We start from the raw sequence: 18,563 nt of genomic DNA, 5'->3' as shown, positions 1-18,563 counted from the left end.
TCAACAGTACTATAATTTTGTCAAAAATGATAAAATATTATGAGGATCTTATCTTTTTGTAGGTATTTTTGCAAAGTAATCCTTGGAAAAAGTAATTTTGAATTAAAATTTAAAAAATTGCCTTTGCAGATTTGAGTTTGAAAATTGAAAATCCCGGTTAGTGAATTTAGATTTTGAGTGTAAATTAGTCCATAACTTATTATTCTGCTTTACTTTTGTATTATAATTATACCTGCAGTAACAGGCAGTGTGAAATTCCACTTATAGCAAATATTCCCCTCATGGATGACAATGATAAAATGAATCTTTCAAGAATGTCTACATATCTGGTTAGGTTTAAATTCTGCTGTAGGGAAACTGACTTCTTGATTTGTACACTTGAAATATCAGGAACAATGCATTTAACTTTATCTATAAGGGAAAATGTTATTTTCTTAGTTCTGCACCAAAGTTTAATTGGGTAACATGGTCTGTTGTGTTTAGGCAGTTATGGGTATTGTGTAAGCTTTGTTGTATACCTGGATAATGCCGTGTCCGATCTGCCCAGATTGTTGCCTTGGAAAATGTGGTTGCAGCATCTGTTGGAGATGAATTGGTGATCTTGGAGATGACAGTGAACCTCAGGAGAGTGTTTCAAAGTACCATAGACAATGGAACATGAGTTGGCAGTACCTCAAGCCATGAGAATGGGTTTGATGATAGCATGGGAGTTGTACTGGGAGAAGCTACCTAGATCATTTAACTATTAAAAGAAATAGTACTAGAATGTTGTGACAATCAGATGAAATCTCAATATTTAGTAAGCTATAATTTTTTAGGAACCAGAGAATTGCAGATGACTACTTCAACCTTAGCAAATTAACAAGACACATTACAATCTTGTGAGAAATGGATAAAAATCCAACTAAATTCTTATCTTAGTATTAGCATTTTTGCAGAGGACTTGGAAAAAGATATTTTGAATTAAACTTTAAACTTTGAAGATTTGCCTTTGTGGATTGGAGTTGAAAAATTGATAATCCCAGTAATTGAATTTTGCTTAAGTAATCCTTAAATGTAAATCTGTCTGTAATTTATTCTGCCAAACTTTTGTATTATAATCGTATCTGCATTAACAGGCAGTGTGAAATTCACTCATGGATAGTGAGGATAAAGCAAGATTTTGAAGAGTATTTAGTATTTACACATCTGTTCAAGTTTAAATTTTGCTATAGGAATGGGGAAATGTTCTTTCATTAGTTCTGCACCATAATTTATTTGGATAATACTCCTGGTTTTGGTCAATCAGTTTAATATCTCATGACAAGTTAGAATCAACTCTTTGATTCTAGGCAGGACACAGCTTTGTTTACCTTTTTGAACCATTCTGACCAAGAAAATAACAGTACTGTTTTTTCAGAATTCCATTTGATAATTTTTTTGCTTATATAGTGATAACTTTGAGGATTTTCGTAGTAAATTGAGTTTGGACTCACAGGTTTCAGTCCCTGGAGATGAGGAAACATTGCCTTTGGTTTATAGTCCTGATACTATATCTTCTTATTGGGGGAAGCGGCCTCGGGCAGTATTCACACGCATGGCACAGCTACTATCAGTTGCTGGTGGATTTCTTTCTCATTTGGCAGGGGATATAATGACCAATAAACTCAAAGAGGTACCTAACTGTAAATGATTTCTTGACTTGCTTTTTACTTTTGAACTTTCTCTCACCACAAAATATTTCCCTAGCATTTTATTTATACATGCTAGAAGTGGAAGTACTAGAGGATGGCTACTTTAAAGATAAATTTAGTCTTACATTCTTAGCTGTTTGTCATCCAAAGTTCTCTATCTATCATTGCAAATATTTCTTTTCTGCTGCAATTATTTTCACTATTAAGATCATTTGCAAAATAAGTATATATACAAAAAATATCACCATCAATCATGAACACAGACAAAGATAGTTAAAAGGTGTTATAATTGTACGCTTCAATTTTTTTATAAGAGAAGCCAAAACTTGAAATGTGAGATTTTGGATATCCAAGGGTTTTAGGTTACAAGATGATCAATAAAGCTTTTGCACTAATGAACTAGAGTAGCTACCATGTTAACAAATTTTAAATTATCCTTATTATTGGCAGACATATGATCATCTATTTCCAATGAAGAATTGGTCATACTTACAATCATGTAGCAGCCTTACACTACTATTGTACTAGCAAAAATACAGAAAACAAGGAAAACAAGGAAAAAACATTACATTTTTTCTGTACAAATACTTAACGATCAACATGTTGGTAACAGTCATTTACTTCTTAGCAGATTACCCTTACTTTTCTCAGCAGTTATTGCCACAGTCAGAACAGTGTCCCTTTTTTAATTATAGATATTTGGGGATATCTGCAGATGGGGCCCCATCATAGAATATATATCAGATGATTCAGCTGATAATAGGGTCAAGACTGTAGGAGAACTCTTAGGTGTGATTATGGAAGACCAAGAAATGAATCAAATGTTGATTAGGAAATAGGGAAACAACCTAAAATTTGCATACAAAAGACATAGGCATTGTAATATGCAGCACTGTTTGTCCTTTGATTTTTTTTTTGGCAATGTTTTCACATAACAAATATAGTGTAAATAAACTGGAAATGTTACAACAACTTTTCAATTCAGAAAATTGACAATACACAGAAATTACATAGCTGAAAATTCCAGATTTAATTTCTGATCTGGAAATACGTTTTTCTTCGAAAATAATAGCAACCCAGATCATAAATTTGCATTACATATCTAATTCCAATATACCCAGAAAATGCAACAATGAAGAAGTTAGATCTACTATACAAAATCAACAACAGGCACTTGCAAAATGAGATGCTGCACTCAAGAAACCCTCCCAGCTGCAATAAAGTCAATATCTTCAAGGCTCCTTTCCCTCCTCAAAACTCTTCAAATGTCATTCACCAAATATAACATGTAATGACCTTCTGAATTTCGTTGTTACAAACTCTCCAGTCAGCCCAATCTGTTCTCTCTGAATGAAAACACCAAGATATTCTCCAGATTATGTCCTTCAATAAAATTCTCCAGTCAGCCCAGTTTGTGCTCTCTGAATGAAAACACCAAGATATTCTCTAGATTATGTCTTTCAATAACGTGGAGAATGTTGCCTGTAAGGGTTTTTGTCCTGTTGACGTGTATTTTGTACACTATCAAACACAAAATAAAATACCTAAAGGTACCTTATCCTCTCTTGAGTAAAGCCTCCGAATGCTGAAGATGTCGCGAAAAGGATCAATCGGGATGACTTCAAGGTTCTTGTATGTAGGGTCTCTACGTGTGGATAAGCTCTCTGTGGTATGATGTGATTTGCTGGAATCACAAGGGGACTTACATTTGATGATTGAACGTCTGATCTGCTTTGAATATTGCTGGAACAAAGGATTTCACTAGCTTTGATTTGAAAAAAGGAAAAAAGATGAGGGCGAGGAAAGGATCTAATTCTAATACTAAGAATGTAGGAGCAATGAATGATCTTTGATGAAATTCGAACTAAGTCTTGTTTTGACATCACAGGAACATCTCCACAAGGTTAGTGCGATCTTCGAAGGAAAGCTTTATGATGTTCAAATCATCACTGCAGGCATAGACACCATCAGGTTGATGCATATCAATGAAGAAGCGACAATTGAAGTTAAGCTTAAGCTGAATGATTTCAGTTGACTACACAAGGCAAGTCTGCAATCAACAAACTGCTAGTAGTACGGATATACGAATTCCACCATCAATCAAGCACATTTCTTCCACTCATCTAATAACATGAAATCAAATATGAGAAGTATAAAGACCACGCAAATTGTCGAATCGACCCATAAATTTCACCATTTCTTCAATGAAGTTACAAGTCTCTTACAACAACATTTTGGCAACAATCTTTGCCTTCTTTCTCTACTCTACTTTAATTGCTATTCTAATCACCTTCTAACTACTCTCTATCTGTCTTCTAATTGCTTCCAACTATATTCTAACTCTAACTATCACCTTTACAAAATGAAATGCCAGGGCTTATATAGTGCCCTCAATACAATTCGATGGCTTAGATCAATTCGAGATCAACGGCCAAGATTCAACAATGAAAACCCTAATTAGGGTTTGTTACAACCATTACATAACATTTAATGCTTGACCAATGATAAAATTGTATTGCTTGGACACATGTCCTCTCTAGAAAATTCCACCAATGGATAGCTGGGGTAGGTACATCGGAGTTTGTGCCACCTTCTATGAGTTAGGTACATTGAATCTGGACATTGTTGAGGTGGACCAATCCAACTGGATGAGCGATGACTAGGATGCCACCTCGTCTGACACTTGTAACTTGGTAGATATTCAACTTGATGTTGTTGAGAAGCTATCTTTAATTAACTCTTCTGAAATTATCTGCTTCTTCAACGAACCCTTTGCTCTGACTTCTTGTGTCCTTGATTTGCAGGATGATGATGTACCTTGCCTTGGAATGCTGGATTGGAAGAGGTCGCCCTTATCCTGATAATGCTGGATCGAAGAAGGTCGTCCTTGTCGATGTTAGGCTGGAGGAGGTCACCCTTCTCCTTGCTTGATCGTCTTGGAGGAGACTGTCCTTGATCTGGCTTGATTTTCCAACTCCGGGATCTCCATTTGATGCCTACACAACATTTCAAAATTAGTAATATATCTTGAAATCTAAAAATTAAACTTTAAAAGGAAGATTCAAGATTTTAATTAGGAAATTTAATGATAAATCTTGAGTTATCATTTCCTAATTAACCATGTAATACTTAGATTTTTCCAAAAAATGTCTAAAAAAATCAAACCTTGAATAAGGGTATCAAGATGATTTTGCCATACCTCCTCTTGAGAATTAATTCTAGAAAAAGATGCAAAAATAAGGTGAATTCGTTAGGTAAAATGTAGATCAAGACTCCCTTTAGCAAAATGCGCCTCCTTAAGCTTGGAAAAGAACTCCATCTTCTTCTTCAAAAATCTGGAAATTCGCCTTCAAATGTCTTCAAAAATCTGGAAATTATCCTCCAAACTAGCAAGAAATACGCCTCTTCAATAGCCTTCAAGATGAATTTCGCCCTCCACTAGCTTCTCCACACTTAGTAGAAATTCGCTCCACTCCTCTGGATTTCGCACTTCCTTCCTTGCTTCTCCAAATCGCACTTGAAACAATGAGTGAATGATTTGAATAATGAAAAAACACCTCCAATATATAGAGCGCTCACCTTCCACTTACCCATGAGGCCGACCTTGCAAATAAAGGCAAAAAAATAAATAAAATTAAAAAAAAGAAGAGGCCGACTTGATAAAATGAGTAAAAATAATACCTCAAGCGCTTCATCTTTTAATTTAATAATAATTATAATTAACTTCGAAATGCCTCAATTAATAATTAAAAAAAACGATTTTCCAAGGCTCAAAATTAATTATTAAATGCTATGCGCCTTTATTAAATGTCAATTTGATTTTTAAAATATTTTGGAGTTTTAGCGAAATTGGCATTTAATGTGTTTTGAAGGACATTAGCGTTTAGGCATAGTAAAAATATCAATTTGTTAATAACCTCGCTCTGGTCCTTGTGAGAGGGACAGGAGCGCTTTTTCATTTTGGCCTTGTATTCCTTGCTTTCGCGTTCAAAATCTCTTCCTGGACGTCCAAAATGGGATTCTTGTTTGGAACTTTGAGTTTAATCTATTCGATCTTTGGAAGGAGTGTTCCTTAGGACATTTTCGCCCTGGTCCCTTGGTGAGGGACAGGAGCGACTTTTGGTTTATTGCACAAACTCTTGATCATATCAACCTCGAATTACTTCCTAGACGTAGAACATCACTCCCCACTTCATCTCGAGTCCTGGCAACAAGAAATAGCATTTCAAAATGTTAGGCACTTAGGCGTTTTGAAGATTTCGCTCTGGTCCCTTGGAGAGGGACAGGAGCGCCCTAGCCCATTTTCTTTGAATTTTGCGGTCCTTGCAACTTCATTCCATCTTGAAGCACTTTAAATATCATTCCAAACTTGTGCCTTGGCCTGGACTCGTCCCAATTTGGAGAGGAAGGCTTGTTAATGTGTTTTTCGCCCTGGTCCCTTGGAGAGGGACAGGAGCGATTTTGCAATTATAAGCTCACTTGTGTTTTGCTAGCCTCCCAAATTATATTCAATGGATAAATCACGCCCCTTTTCATTCATTTCAAACATAAAACTTGCTTTTCTTTTGCCAAAAGTTTGTCTTGTGAGAAAATCGCTCTGGTCCCTTGGAGAGGGATAGGAGCGCCTAGTGCAACTTGGGTTGATTCTCTCCTTTGTGGCCTATTCAAGTTATATTCAATGGGCAAAACATACTTCTTTTGACCTCTTCAAATCGCGAAATCACTTAAATCTTGCAAGGATAATGCAAATTTGGAATTCAAGCTCCGGTCCTTCAGTGAGGGACGGGAGCACTTTTTCATTTTTAAGCCAATTCGTCCTTTGCTAGTCTTCCAAATTATCTTCAATGGATGAATCTTGCCCTCTTTCATTCATTTCAATCATGCAACTTGCCTTGCCTTTGCAAGAAATTTGTATTTTTAGATAAGAGGGACGGTCCTTCAGTGAGGGACGGGAGCACTTTTTGTTAGGGTTTCAAGCAGATCCGAAGCAAATATGAACTAACAATTATATGCAGATTTAAATACTAAAGATAAAGAAATAAAACAGGACACAGATAACACAGAGATTTAACGTGGTTCACCCAGAATGGGTTACGTCCACCATACACAGCCGTCCAATCTTTCTTATTATCCAGCAAAAACAGTACATCAACCTTACAATGCCTTAAGCATCCCAGCCGCTTATAACATGCGTTTTTAGGGCAACAAACAAAGTCGGCCTTTTTTAGGGTTTTATTACAATGTCGGTTTTCATCAACAAAAAACGGCAAAATTTTTTTTTCTCGGGGGCTGCCGCCCCCAAACCCCTGCCCGGGGCCCGGTGAGGATACATGCTGAGTGTACAGTACTTTGTTGATCAGTCACCACATTTCAACACTTTTTGTCATTTGGGTTGATTTACTCCTTTGTAGACTTTGCTTAAATTATATTCAATGGACAAAACATGCCCTCCTTGATCTCTTCCAATCATAAAATTGTCCTGATCCTGCAAGAACAGTGCAAATTTGAAATTCAAGCTCCGGTCCTTCAGTGAGGGACAGGAGCGATTTTTGTCCTCAAGGCCAAATCACTACAATTTTCATCTCAAATTTCCTTTGCTAGGGAAGATTTCACCTTACTTCATGCTATGAATAAAAGTTAATGTCCGAGAAAGGTCTAAAAATTGTGCATATAAAGAAAAGCGCTCTGGTCCTTCAGTGAGGGACAGGAGTGAATTTGACCTTCTAGGCAAAAACTTCATCATTTCATTGTCTTGTCTCGATGCTCTATCATGCTCATTTCGTCCTTCACCATGCCTTTGATGTTCCAATTTGACCAAACAAGGTCAGGAATGACTCGAATAAGCCTTTTCGCCCTGGACCCTTGGTGAGGGACAGGAGCGCTTCGCCTTGGTCCCTTGGAGAGGGACAGGAGCGAAATTCGCTCTGGATCCTCAGTGAAGGACAGGAGCGAAAATTGACTTTTCGAACTCTCTATCAGGATAATTTTTGGTCCGTTGGAGAGGGACAGGAGCGAAATTCGCTCTGGATCCTCAGTGAAGGACAGGAGCGAAAATTGACTTTTCGAACTCTCTATCAGGATAATTTTCATGGAATATAACATTTAAGTATAAGTGACTTATACTTTAAGTTATATTCCATATATACTTTCAGGATGTTTGAGAGTGGTTTCAGACCTCCAAGAGTTATATTGCAAAATCTAGTTTTTTTGAGGTTTTTCAGTTTCCAGACTTAGTCAAATTTTCAGGATCAGGACTTCTAGACTTAGCCAAATTTCAGGATCAGGACTTTTAGACTTAGCCAAATTTTCAGGATCAGGACTTCACTCCAGCAGGACCTGCTATCCTATTGATCTCCCCGACAGCACTCAAAAATGCAAAAGCTAACTAACAAAACCCTAAAAGACCAAAAAACAAACCCTAAAAAGCAAAAAAAAGCAAGGGTCCCCGTTTGCAATGGAGCGATGTGTGAAAACGTCACAACATGTCCTCACAAACCAAGGAGAAGCAATCTCCTTCAGAAGAAATAGCAATATCAAAAATCAAACTCAACATTGCAAATGAGCTTCACAGAACTCCCTTTATAGCTCTTCCAGGCAATTCGGCTTTTTTCACTTTTGCCTTATATTTAATAAAAAATCGTTTTCTTTTTAATCTCCCAAGGTAGCATTAAATGATAAAGGTCCACCCATTTAAAATAAATTACCGTTTACTTTATAACCAGCCTCTATGGTCCCTTCATTAAAATAAAAAAAACGATAAGGTTAAATCTTTAATTTAACTTTATCAGTTAAAACTACTTGTTATTTTTTTAAAAACCACTGGAATATATAAAATGCTGGGTAATTATCAAAATCGAGTCCATTGACAATACTAAAAATAGTAACCCTACCAACTGGCTTGGTTGGTGCACATAAATGGTTTACTAAATATAGTAAGTGTTGGAAGACTAACTCAAATTCACTCCAGAAAGGGCATTGTGCTCATAATAAGGGTGGAAGCTCAATTAAACATCAAATACTGCCAAACTACTAGACAAACTGCCTGTATAGGTTCCCTAGCCCCAACACATTAGCCTACAGGAACCCAACTGGATAGGCTAACAATCCACCAACTCAACTTGTTAGGAAGGGGACATTATAGGTATGAATTGACCTTTGCTACATCCGAAAAATCCAAGGGGAAATCCACATAGCAATTCTCCTACCTCTTCTTGAGAAGCTAAGCAAGAAAGAGAAACTTTGTTCCATGATGCTGATCTAGCTACCCAGTCAGAAAATGAGTGTAGGGAAAGGGAATTAAACTAGCATATAGGAGTACTTGATCAACTAAAAAAAAGGCAGTGTGAGATGGGACACATTGCATTACAACAAGCTCAACTCACTCAATGGACCCAACAAATGAACCAAATTTAGATGCTGCTCAGCAGCATAATTTAAATCATACAAAATGTCCAAATTGGCAGGTACATAATGTGCATCAAAATTAGTAGAATCCCCAGTAGAAAAATATAGGACACAATGTCAGCGTTAACCACAGTAGTCATCCAATGAGACAGCCATTAAGATTAGAAAGATATAGGCAATTGCAAATCTATGGCATTTTGAGTTATCCAAATCTTTTATTCCAAACAATATTAGGGGAAAAGTGCCTAAATGTTAAGGTGATGATGCTATCAGTGGTGAAGAACATTTAAGGCATTTCATTGATATCTCTGATGAATATGGAAATTGGTTTGCCCCAGTGAGACAGCCATCAAGATTAGAAAGATATAGACAATTGGAATTCTATGGCATTTTGAGTTATCCAAATCTTATTTGAAACAAGATTAGGGGAAACGTGCCTAAATGTCAAGGTGATGATGCTATCAGCGGTGAAGAACATTTAAGGCATTTCATTGATATCTCTGATGAATATGAAATTGAAGTTGAGGATGTCATGAAGCTCTTTGTGCAATCACTAGAAGAGAGTGCTAAAGAATGATACAAAAGACTTCTAGATAGCTGCATAGACATGGTACGAGTTCATGAGAGTTTTTAGACTACAGTATGGAGAAAGAGTAGATCCAAAGTTTGCAATCCATGAACTTACTACTACAAGGAAAGGGATAATTGAGATGGTTGTTGATTGTAATAACAGGTTCATCATGACAATGAGGAAAGTGCCCCCTCAATTGAGGCCAAATTAACCAATGTGCCCTGTTTTGTACTGCGGGCATTTCATTCAAAATTGGGCTACTATTTGTGGGATAAGAATCCTCAAACATTGACAGAGGCTTATGCCATGGCTATTAACATAGAAAACAACTTGAGGGCTTTTGTTAAAGATGGCAAGAGGGCTGATGTGAAACTCCAAAAACCAAGTGTAGCAACTTATACTAAGCCCCTCATTGCCGAGGACAAATTGGATAAGTTGATGGGAGCCATGAAGGATCTCTCATAATGTAATGTTTCTGTTTTCGGAAGTGCAATTGTTGCTGTCATTTTGGGTTTGTGTCAGCATGATCCAAGGGGTGTTTTGGTATTTCCAATGAACTCGGATGGTTTAGAGGAGTTAAATGACACTTTTAGATGTTATTTTTGGCTTCCGGTTTGGGCTCCAAGATTCTTGGAGAGAGTGTATATTTTTAGTAAGTCACCCAGTCAGGCTTGTTTATCATCTTTCATCATCGGGATCACTCCTATGCTGTCAGATTTCGGTTCCGATGGTTTTCAGCCATTTTCACAAGTCGGTTGTACTATTGGCTATAATTTAATTAAATTTACTAAGGTTGCTATCTTAATTAAAATTGTTTAATGAGCACCTTAGTGTTATAGCTCGTTGGAACCGGGATGATAAGTTTTAAATCTTGGGCGCATAAAATAGGTACCTTTGTGTGTGAAATTATCATTATATTAATGAAAAGGTCATTTTTGGAGCAACAAGGGAGTTTAAATTAATAAAGTGACTTTATTATAATGTCAACTTTAAATTATAACATAAAGTTGCTTTTGAAGGGAAAATGAAATGAAAGAAATAAAATGAAGTATTTCTCTCTAAAAGGGAAAAGGCTGTTATAAAATGAGGAAAATGGGAATTGGAATTCATTCAAAAGTTTATTTGTTTTCACTTGTTTTGGAGAGCTACCTCTTGGATCATCTTCTAGGATGAAAACCCTTGGAGATGTGGCGTGACTTGGATGGAAACCCGAGATCACTTAGGGAGGGATTCATCACGGAATTCCATTGGAGCTACATTGCATTTTCAGATCAGATTTGGATCTACATTGGACTGCAGTTTTTCAGGTCAGTTTGGAGGCATTCATTGGTGGCATTGTGACTTGAAGACTTAGGGTTTCAAACCCTAACCTTGACGCCATTCATTAAGGAAGGTAGCGACTTGATCAAAGGAGGGTTTTTATGCGTATGTTAGCTGCTAGGGTTTGGTTGGGACAGCCCTGTACATCTCGCTTCAACAAATCCAGTGTTGCCACAAGGAGGTATTTTTGGAGCTGATTTGTATGTCAGTTGATTGTAATACATCTTTCATGAGACTTGAAGGTCTGAAATATATAACAGCATTATTTTGAGTTTGATTCAGCAAATAATGTCTTCATTTTACATTTACCTGCATGGTTATAAGTCTGATCTCTAGCAGCAACCTGTACATTTCCAGGATTCAAATTTTAATCATGATATAAGTGACTGAGATGTTTATGCATGGTATTTCTGAGAATTCTGAGCATTATAAGTACGATATAATTACACAGGTCTGCAAGTAAAGTCAGATATTCACATTATTGGTTTGTAGTCTGCATATATTTTATTTCTGCAGTCACTGTTATTTCATTATATTTATGTTCTCTCTTAAAATAATGTGAGGGCAACAATGTTTCCATGAAATATGAAAGGTTGTTGATTGTGGACAGCATAATTATTCATTTTCTATGCATTTCTATCTAAATTAGCAATAGTTATAAACCCCAAACATAAACTATAATCATAAATCAGATAGCAGTGGGTTGTGTGCCAAGTGTTCGACGAATTGTCAAACATCTAAAAATAGGAGAACTTAGTCCAAATCTAGCAGGGGTTCTTACATATAAAGTTGCAAAAAATAAAAAATGTATGTTTTCTAATACTGCTGACACACATCTCAATGAGGGTCAAAGATTGCTTAGCAGACCTTACGAGTATGACTGGTCTATAAAAGTAATATCAAATGACAAACAAATGGTCCCAAGGAATATAAACTAAGGATACCAAGAAAGACATACCCTTGATCTCATGCACCTTAGAAGTAATAGACTGAGCAAACTTCAAGAAGGAATCCTGTGGGTGACTTGTAAAAGGGATACCACAAACATATATTACCTTCCTTGGCGATGGACTAGCTGGATTAACACAAATAACTGGTCTCTTAGGCCTTTGAGGGTCAGTGGAGACAACAATTACATTAATAGATTCATTAAAACTTGTAGAAGAATTTGTTGAAGGAACATGCTCAACAGTGACTTTTGAAGGATTCGATGTGAGAGAAGATTCACCATTCATTAATGCATCATTTCTAGAAGAGAGTTGTAGTCAGAAATTTGTGTTTGACGAATTGTCAAACATCTAAAAATAGGAGAACTTAGTCCAAATTTAGCAGGGTTTCTTACATATAAAGTTGCAAAAAATAAAAAAATGTATGTATTCTAATACTGCTGACACACATTTCAATGAGGGTCAAAGATTGCTTAGCAGACCTTACGAGTATGACTGGTCTATAAAAGTAATATCAAATGACAAACAAATGGTCCCAAGGAATATAAACTAAGGATACCAAGAAAGACACACCCTTGATCTCACGCACCTTAGAAGTAATAGACTGAGCAAACTTCAAGAAGGAATCCTGTGGGTGGCTTGTAAAAGGGATACCACAAACATATATTACCTTCCTTGGCGATGGACTAGCTGGATTAACACCAATAACTGGTCTCTTAGGCCTTTGAGGGGCAGTGGAGACAACAATTACATTATTAGATTCATTAAAACTTGTAGAAGAATTTGTTGAAGGAACATGCTCAACAGTGACTTTTGAAGGATTTGATGTGAGAGAAGATTCACCATTCATTAATGCATCATTTCTAGAAGAGTGTCATAACCCCTCTTTGGACATGGGATTAAATAAAGACGATAATTAAAACATTTATTAATTAACATTTAATAATATTGGAAAATCGTCTCATTTATGAGACTTCATGATTTTCCTTTAATATATGATTATTAATATTTATTATTTGTTATGATTATTATTTATTATTATTGTTTTATTTTAATGTAACGTTCATATTTCAATTATTAATATTATATTAACTATTAAAGAAGTTTTACCATTAAAACATAAAATAGATATATTGAATATATTACACTGACCGAGTCAACTTAGTTCACTAATTAATATACATTGTATTATGTATATGAATCAACTATTATATGATTCGATTCTATGAGGTAATTAATATGAATCGATTTATGTAATGCTTAATATATATGACTTGGTTAATATATAAATCAGTTCTATGTTATGATTAGTAAGTCAACAATGGTTACCATAACTATTAATTTAATAAGGAAATACATAATTGTTACCATTACAAGTCTTAACGATGTCCCAAGGGATGCGACTAATAGTTGTATAAAGAAAAGTATTAACGGACATGGGACATGTCTCTTACCAACGGGTTCATCATTCCAAACACATTATATAAGAAGGGGACCCCTTCACTCATTCAGAAGGGGAGGAAAAAAAAAAAAATATTACCTCTTGTCTTCCCATCCTTTGGATACGCTCTGTTTTGAGTCAATAGCCTATCGGCTTTATTGGTGGAAGTAGTATAGAGACGGCATCTAAGGAATCATACACTCTAGATTGTGCATCAGATAGAGCATCCATTGAAGTGCAAGTATTTACTGACAACCAGACACTGTGCCAATCGCTTCAAGCAAGGACGTTCCATTGCTTAATTTCATTGATATACTAGATGCCGTAGCATTGCTATAAGCAAAGGACATAACAGGAACACACGGTTAACTAACAAAGAAGACGATCAGAAAATGACAGACATCTTTCATGTGTGTTTATTCACACAATCGCAGAGATTACATTTTGAAAACAGCGGCTGTGTATATATAACCCAGTCACTCCTTCATAAACAAATTATATTTCTGGTCTACTCCATTATAGTTGTACTAAAAGAGGATAGGTTCGCAGCAACACCTGGTAGATTTATATCATACCATTAGTATTTATATCAGACTTCTTAATTGCCGAGTTCCTAACAATCTTATAAGGTTTAGAGGTAGTACTATAAGCTTCTTTACTAAAACTTTCTAATTGACAATCAGAGAAAGAACATAATATATATTTCATATATCAATACGTTTCAGATCAGATCAGAACCATTATTATTAAGTTACAGGCAGTAACATCCTTGTCCTTAGAGATAAGCATAGGGACGTGCTTAGATGGTATGCATGGAGAGGTCTTTAATAAGAATGCTTACTATATTAAGCTTGATAATGTTTATGCAGAATTTAATATTACTGTAGACTGCAATATGTATGACAGTCATTCCTAATATCATATGTAGTGGCAGACCAGATTCTGACGCATGTCAGATCTGTTTGCCCTTACAACTTTTAAAAATAATTAATACCTTTAGGCAATAAGGTTTTAATAATTTATATAATAGAACTGAATATGATATAAGAAAGAGAATTATATGAAGACAGTGGAAGTAATCAGATTATATATATATATACACCAAACTGAAAACTAATCTATAAGAAGATCATATGTAGCAACAATTTATTAAATCGAGGCATATATTTTAAGTATACAAATCAGAGGAACCTATTGAGGGTTAAATAAAGGAAATTCCTAGATAGGCAAATTACATAATATTAGCATAAGAGTGAAATATATGTAAAGCCAATATATAAGAACATAAGAATGGCAGACCAGATCTGACCCAGATCTGTTATGTGTCAGATCTGTCTGCCACATTACTATATTTACTTATTTATGTATCTATATGATTAGAATGATCAATGGGGATAACATAAAGTTGGATAATAATAAATATTAAAATAATAGTTATAGTTAATATTAATATAATAAAAAGTAATTATTAATGAGTAAATTAATAAATATTTATTAAATCACCAAAACAAAGTATTTATTAATTGATTGATAATAATAAGTATTAATTAATTAAAAATTAATAAATGTGTAAATGATTTATAAATCAAAAATAGGATTAATTATTTAGTATGGTGAGATAGCTAGTACTTGATGGACTTAAGGAAAGGTAGAACATCCTAGGTTGGATTCATGTTAAGATAGTTTTGTCTCTTAATCGATTTAGTTAAGTTATAAATATATTGGAAATCAATTAATTACAGTTAAAACTGTCTTGAATCAAGTAGGGGACATTACAAAGAGAGTTGTAGTCAGAAATTTATGCCAAGTGTTCATAGATAAATAATTTGTCAGACGAAGTGTTCATTGTGTAAGCATTAGTTGGCTATGTTATTTAATGTTGTCATTTGGTCCCGACAGGTAGTTGGGTTTGGTAGTTCCTGGTGGCTGGTAATCTTAACCAACCGTTGGATAGTATTTATTGTACTCATTGTTGTGTCAAGAACTAGTTGATCACTGTACACATTGCATATGGTAATGAATGATACAACTTTCAAAAACTCTATTGTCTTGGCATTGTTATACTCTTGTTGACGTGTATTTTGTACACAATCAAACACAGAATAAAATACCCAAGGGTACCTTATCCTCTCTTGAATAAAGCCTCTGATTGCTGAAGATATCGCGAAAAAGGATCAATCAGGATGACTCCAAGGTTCTTTGATGTAGGATCTCTACGTGTGGATAAGCTCTCTGTGGTATGATGTGATTTGCTGGAATCACAAGGGGACTTACACTTGATGATTGAACGTCTGATCTGCTTTGAATATTGCTGGAACACAGGCTCTTACTAGCTTTGACTTGAAAAAAGGAAAAAGATGAGGGCGAGGAAAGGATCTAATCCTAACACTAAGAATGTAAGAACAATGAATGATCTTTGATGAAATTCTAACTAAGTCTTGTTTTGACATCACAGGAACATCTCCACAAGGTTAGTGCGATCTTCGAAGGAAAGCCTTATGATGTTCAAATCATCACTGCAGGCATAGACACCATCAGGTTGATGCATATCCATGAAGAAGCGACAATTGAAGTTAAGCTTAAGCTGAATGATTCCAGTTGACTACACAAGGCAAGTCTGCAATCAACAAACTGCTAGTAGTATGGATATACGAATTCCACCATCAATCAAGCACATTTCTTCCACTCATCTAATAACATGAAATCAAACATGAGAAGTATAAAGACCATGCAAATTGTCGAATCGACCCATAAATTTCACCATTTCTTCAATGAAGTTACAAGTCTTTTACAACAACATCTTGGCAACAATCTTTGCCTTCTCTCTCTACTCTACTCTAATTGCTATTCTATCAACTAGCTAATCACCTTCTAACTACTCTCTATCTGTCTTCTAACTGCTTCCAACTATCTTCTAACTATATTTTACAAAATGAAATGCAAGGGCTTATATAGTGCCCTCAATACAATTCGATGGCTTAGATCAATTCGAGATCAATGGCCAAGATTCAACAATGAAAACCCTAATTAGGGTTTGTTACAACCATTACATAACATTTAATGCTTGACCAATGATAAAATTGTATTGCTTGGACACATGTCCTCTCTAGAAAATTCCACCAATGGATAGCTGGGGTAGGTACATCGGAGTTTGTGCCACCTTCCATGAGTTAGGTACATTGAATCTGGAAATGCTGAGGTGGACCACACTGACTGGAGAAGTGATGACTAGGATGCCACCTCGTCTGACACTTGTAACTTGGTAAATTTTCAACTTGATGTTGTTGAGAAGCTAGCTTTAATTAATTCATCTGGAACTATCTGCTTCTTCAACGAACCCTTGTTCTAACTTCTTGTGTCCTTGATGTGCAGGATGATGATGTACCTCGCCTTGGAATGCTGGATTGGAGAAGTCGCCCTTGATGACGTTAGTCCAAAAGGCCGTCCTTGTCGATGCTAGGCTGGAGGAGGTCGCCCTTGTCCTTGCTTGATCGTCCTTGAGGAGAGTCTTCCGACTTGTAGATCTTTCGAGCTTGGGAGTCGCCATCTTGATACCTACACAACATTTCACAATTAATAATATATCTTGAAGTGTAGAAAGGAAGATTCAAGACTCTAATTTAGGAAACTTCATGATAAATCTTGAGTTATCATTTCCTAATTTAGGATTTTCAAAGCAAAATTTAAATCTTCAAAAATGGTGCCAAGGTGATTACGCCATACCTTCACTTGGGAATTAATTCTAAAAAATGATGCAAAAATAGGAGAATTCGCTAGGCAAAATGTAGATCAAGACTCCCTTTAGCAAAATGCGCCCCCTTTAGTCTTCACAAGCATCAACTCCACCACCTTTAGTCTTCAACACTTGAGGAAAATTCGCTCCAAATAGGCCAGCTTTCGCACTTCTTCTTTGCCCTCCAAATCGCACTTTGAAATAATGAGTGAATGATTTGGATAATGAAAAAAAAACAAAAAAACACCCCAAATATATAGAGCGCTCACCATTTCATTTCCCATAGGCCGACTTGACAAAATAAGCCAAAAAATAAAATATAAAAAACACTAAGAAGAAGGCCGACTTGATAAATAAAGACAAAATAATGCCTTGTGCGCTCAACTTTTAATTTTTTATTTCACAAAAATTAATTTTAAATGCCTTTATAATAGAAATTTGATTTTTTGAGGCCCAAAATTAATTTATTAAATGCCAATTTAATTAATTTTTTCAAATATTTCGAAGTTGATGATTTTGGCATTTCATGCGATTTGGAGGATATTAACGCCCAAGTAGAAAATAGTGAATGCCAATAACTTCGCTCTGGTCCCTTGGAGAGGGACAGGAGCGCCTTTTCACTTTTGTCCTTAATCCTTCATTTTTAATTGCCAATTCACGTTGTGGGGCTAGCAATGATCCTTTTCGTCCCTTCAGTGCATGTTCAACTTGTTTTTTGCAAGGCAAAATTGATGTTCTAGAGATTTTCGCCCTGGTCCTTCAGTGAGGGACAGGAGCGCCTTCTGCATTTGGCCTAGGATCATCAAGTTTCTGGAGTCAAACCTTTGTTCATCATGATTTAGAAGACCTTTCCAATCTTGCTCACCTTGTCTTGGCGTGGTTTTGGAGGGAAATTATTGGTTTTATAAAAATCGCCCTGGTCCTCCAGTGAAGGACAGGAGCGCCTTAGCCAATTGTCGTCGAAGTTTGTGGTCCTTGCAACTCCATTTCACCCCGAAGCACTTCAAGTATCATTCCAAACTTGTGCCTTGGCCTAGGTTCGTCCCAATTTGGAGAGAAGAGATAGTCTTTTAGGTTTTTTGCCCTGGTCCCCTGGAGAGGGACAGGAGCGATTTTGCAAATCCAAGCTTATCCGTCCTTTGTTAGCCTTCCAAATTATATTCAATGGATAAATCATGTTTTCCTTGGTCTCTTCAAATCATAAAATTGTCTTGATCCTGCAAGAACAGTGCAAATTTGAAATTCAAGCTCCGGTCCTTCAGTGAGGGACAGGAGCGAATTTTGTCTTCTAGGCCAGAATGCTTCACTTTTCACCATGAAATGTCTTGGCTAAGGAAGATATCATCTTGTTACACGCCATGAATAAGAGTTCAAGTCCAAGAAAGGTCTAAAAATGTGTATATAAAGAAAATCGCTCTGGTCCCTTGGTGAGGGACAGGAGCGCTTTTACCTTTGTAGACAAAAACTCCATCAT

The 18,563-nt window shown here is 35.9% G+C and overlaps 1 protein-coding gene across 2 annotated transcripts in view; it reads left to right on the top strand.

Moving 5' to 3' along the window:
* Positions 1-18,563, top strand: part of LOC131027392 (uncharacterized) — a 197,294-nt gene that overhangs the window by 28,394 nt on the left and 150,337 nt on the right. For both annotated transcript variants that reach the window (XM_057957431.2, XM_057957432.2), the window contains exon 3: positions 1,478-1,654. In XM_057957431.2, coding sequence (XP_057813414.2) covers positions 1,478-1,654 — 177 coding nt within the window. The remainder of the gene's footprint in view (positions 1-1,477; positions 1,655-18,563) is intronic.

The sequence above is a fragment of the Cryptomeria japonica genome, chromosome 1, assembly GCF_030272615.1.
Source record: "Cryptomeria japonica chromosome 1, Sugi_1.0, whole genome shotgun sequence".
NCBI classification, from domain to species: Eukaryota; Viridiplantae; Streptophyta; class Pinopsida; order Cupressales; family Cupressaceae; genus Cryptomeria; species Cryptomeria japonica.
This window is presented reverse-complemented; position numbering and strand designations above follow the sequence as displayed.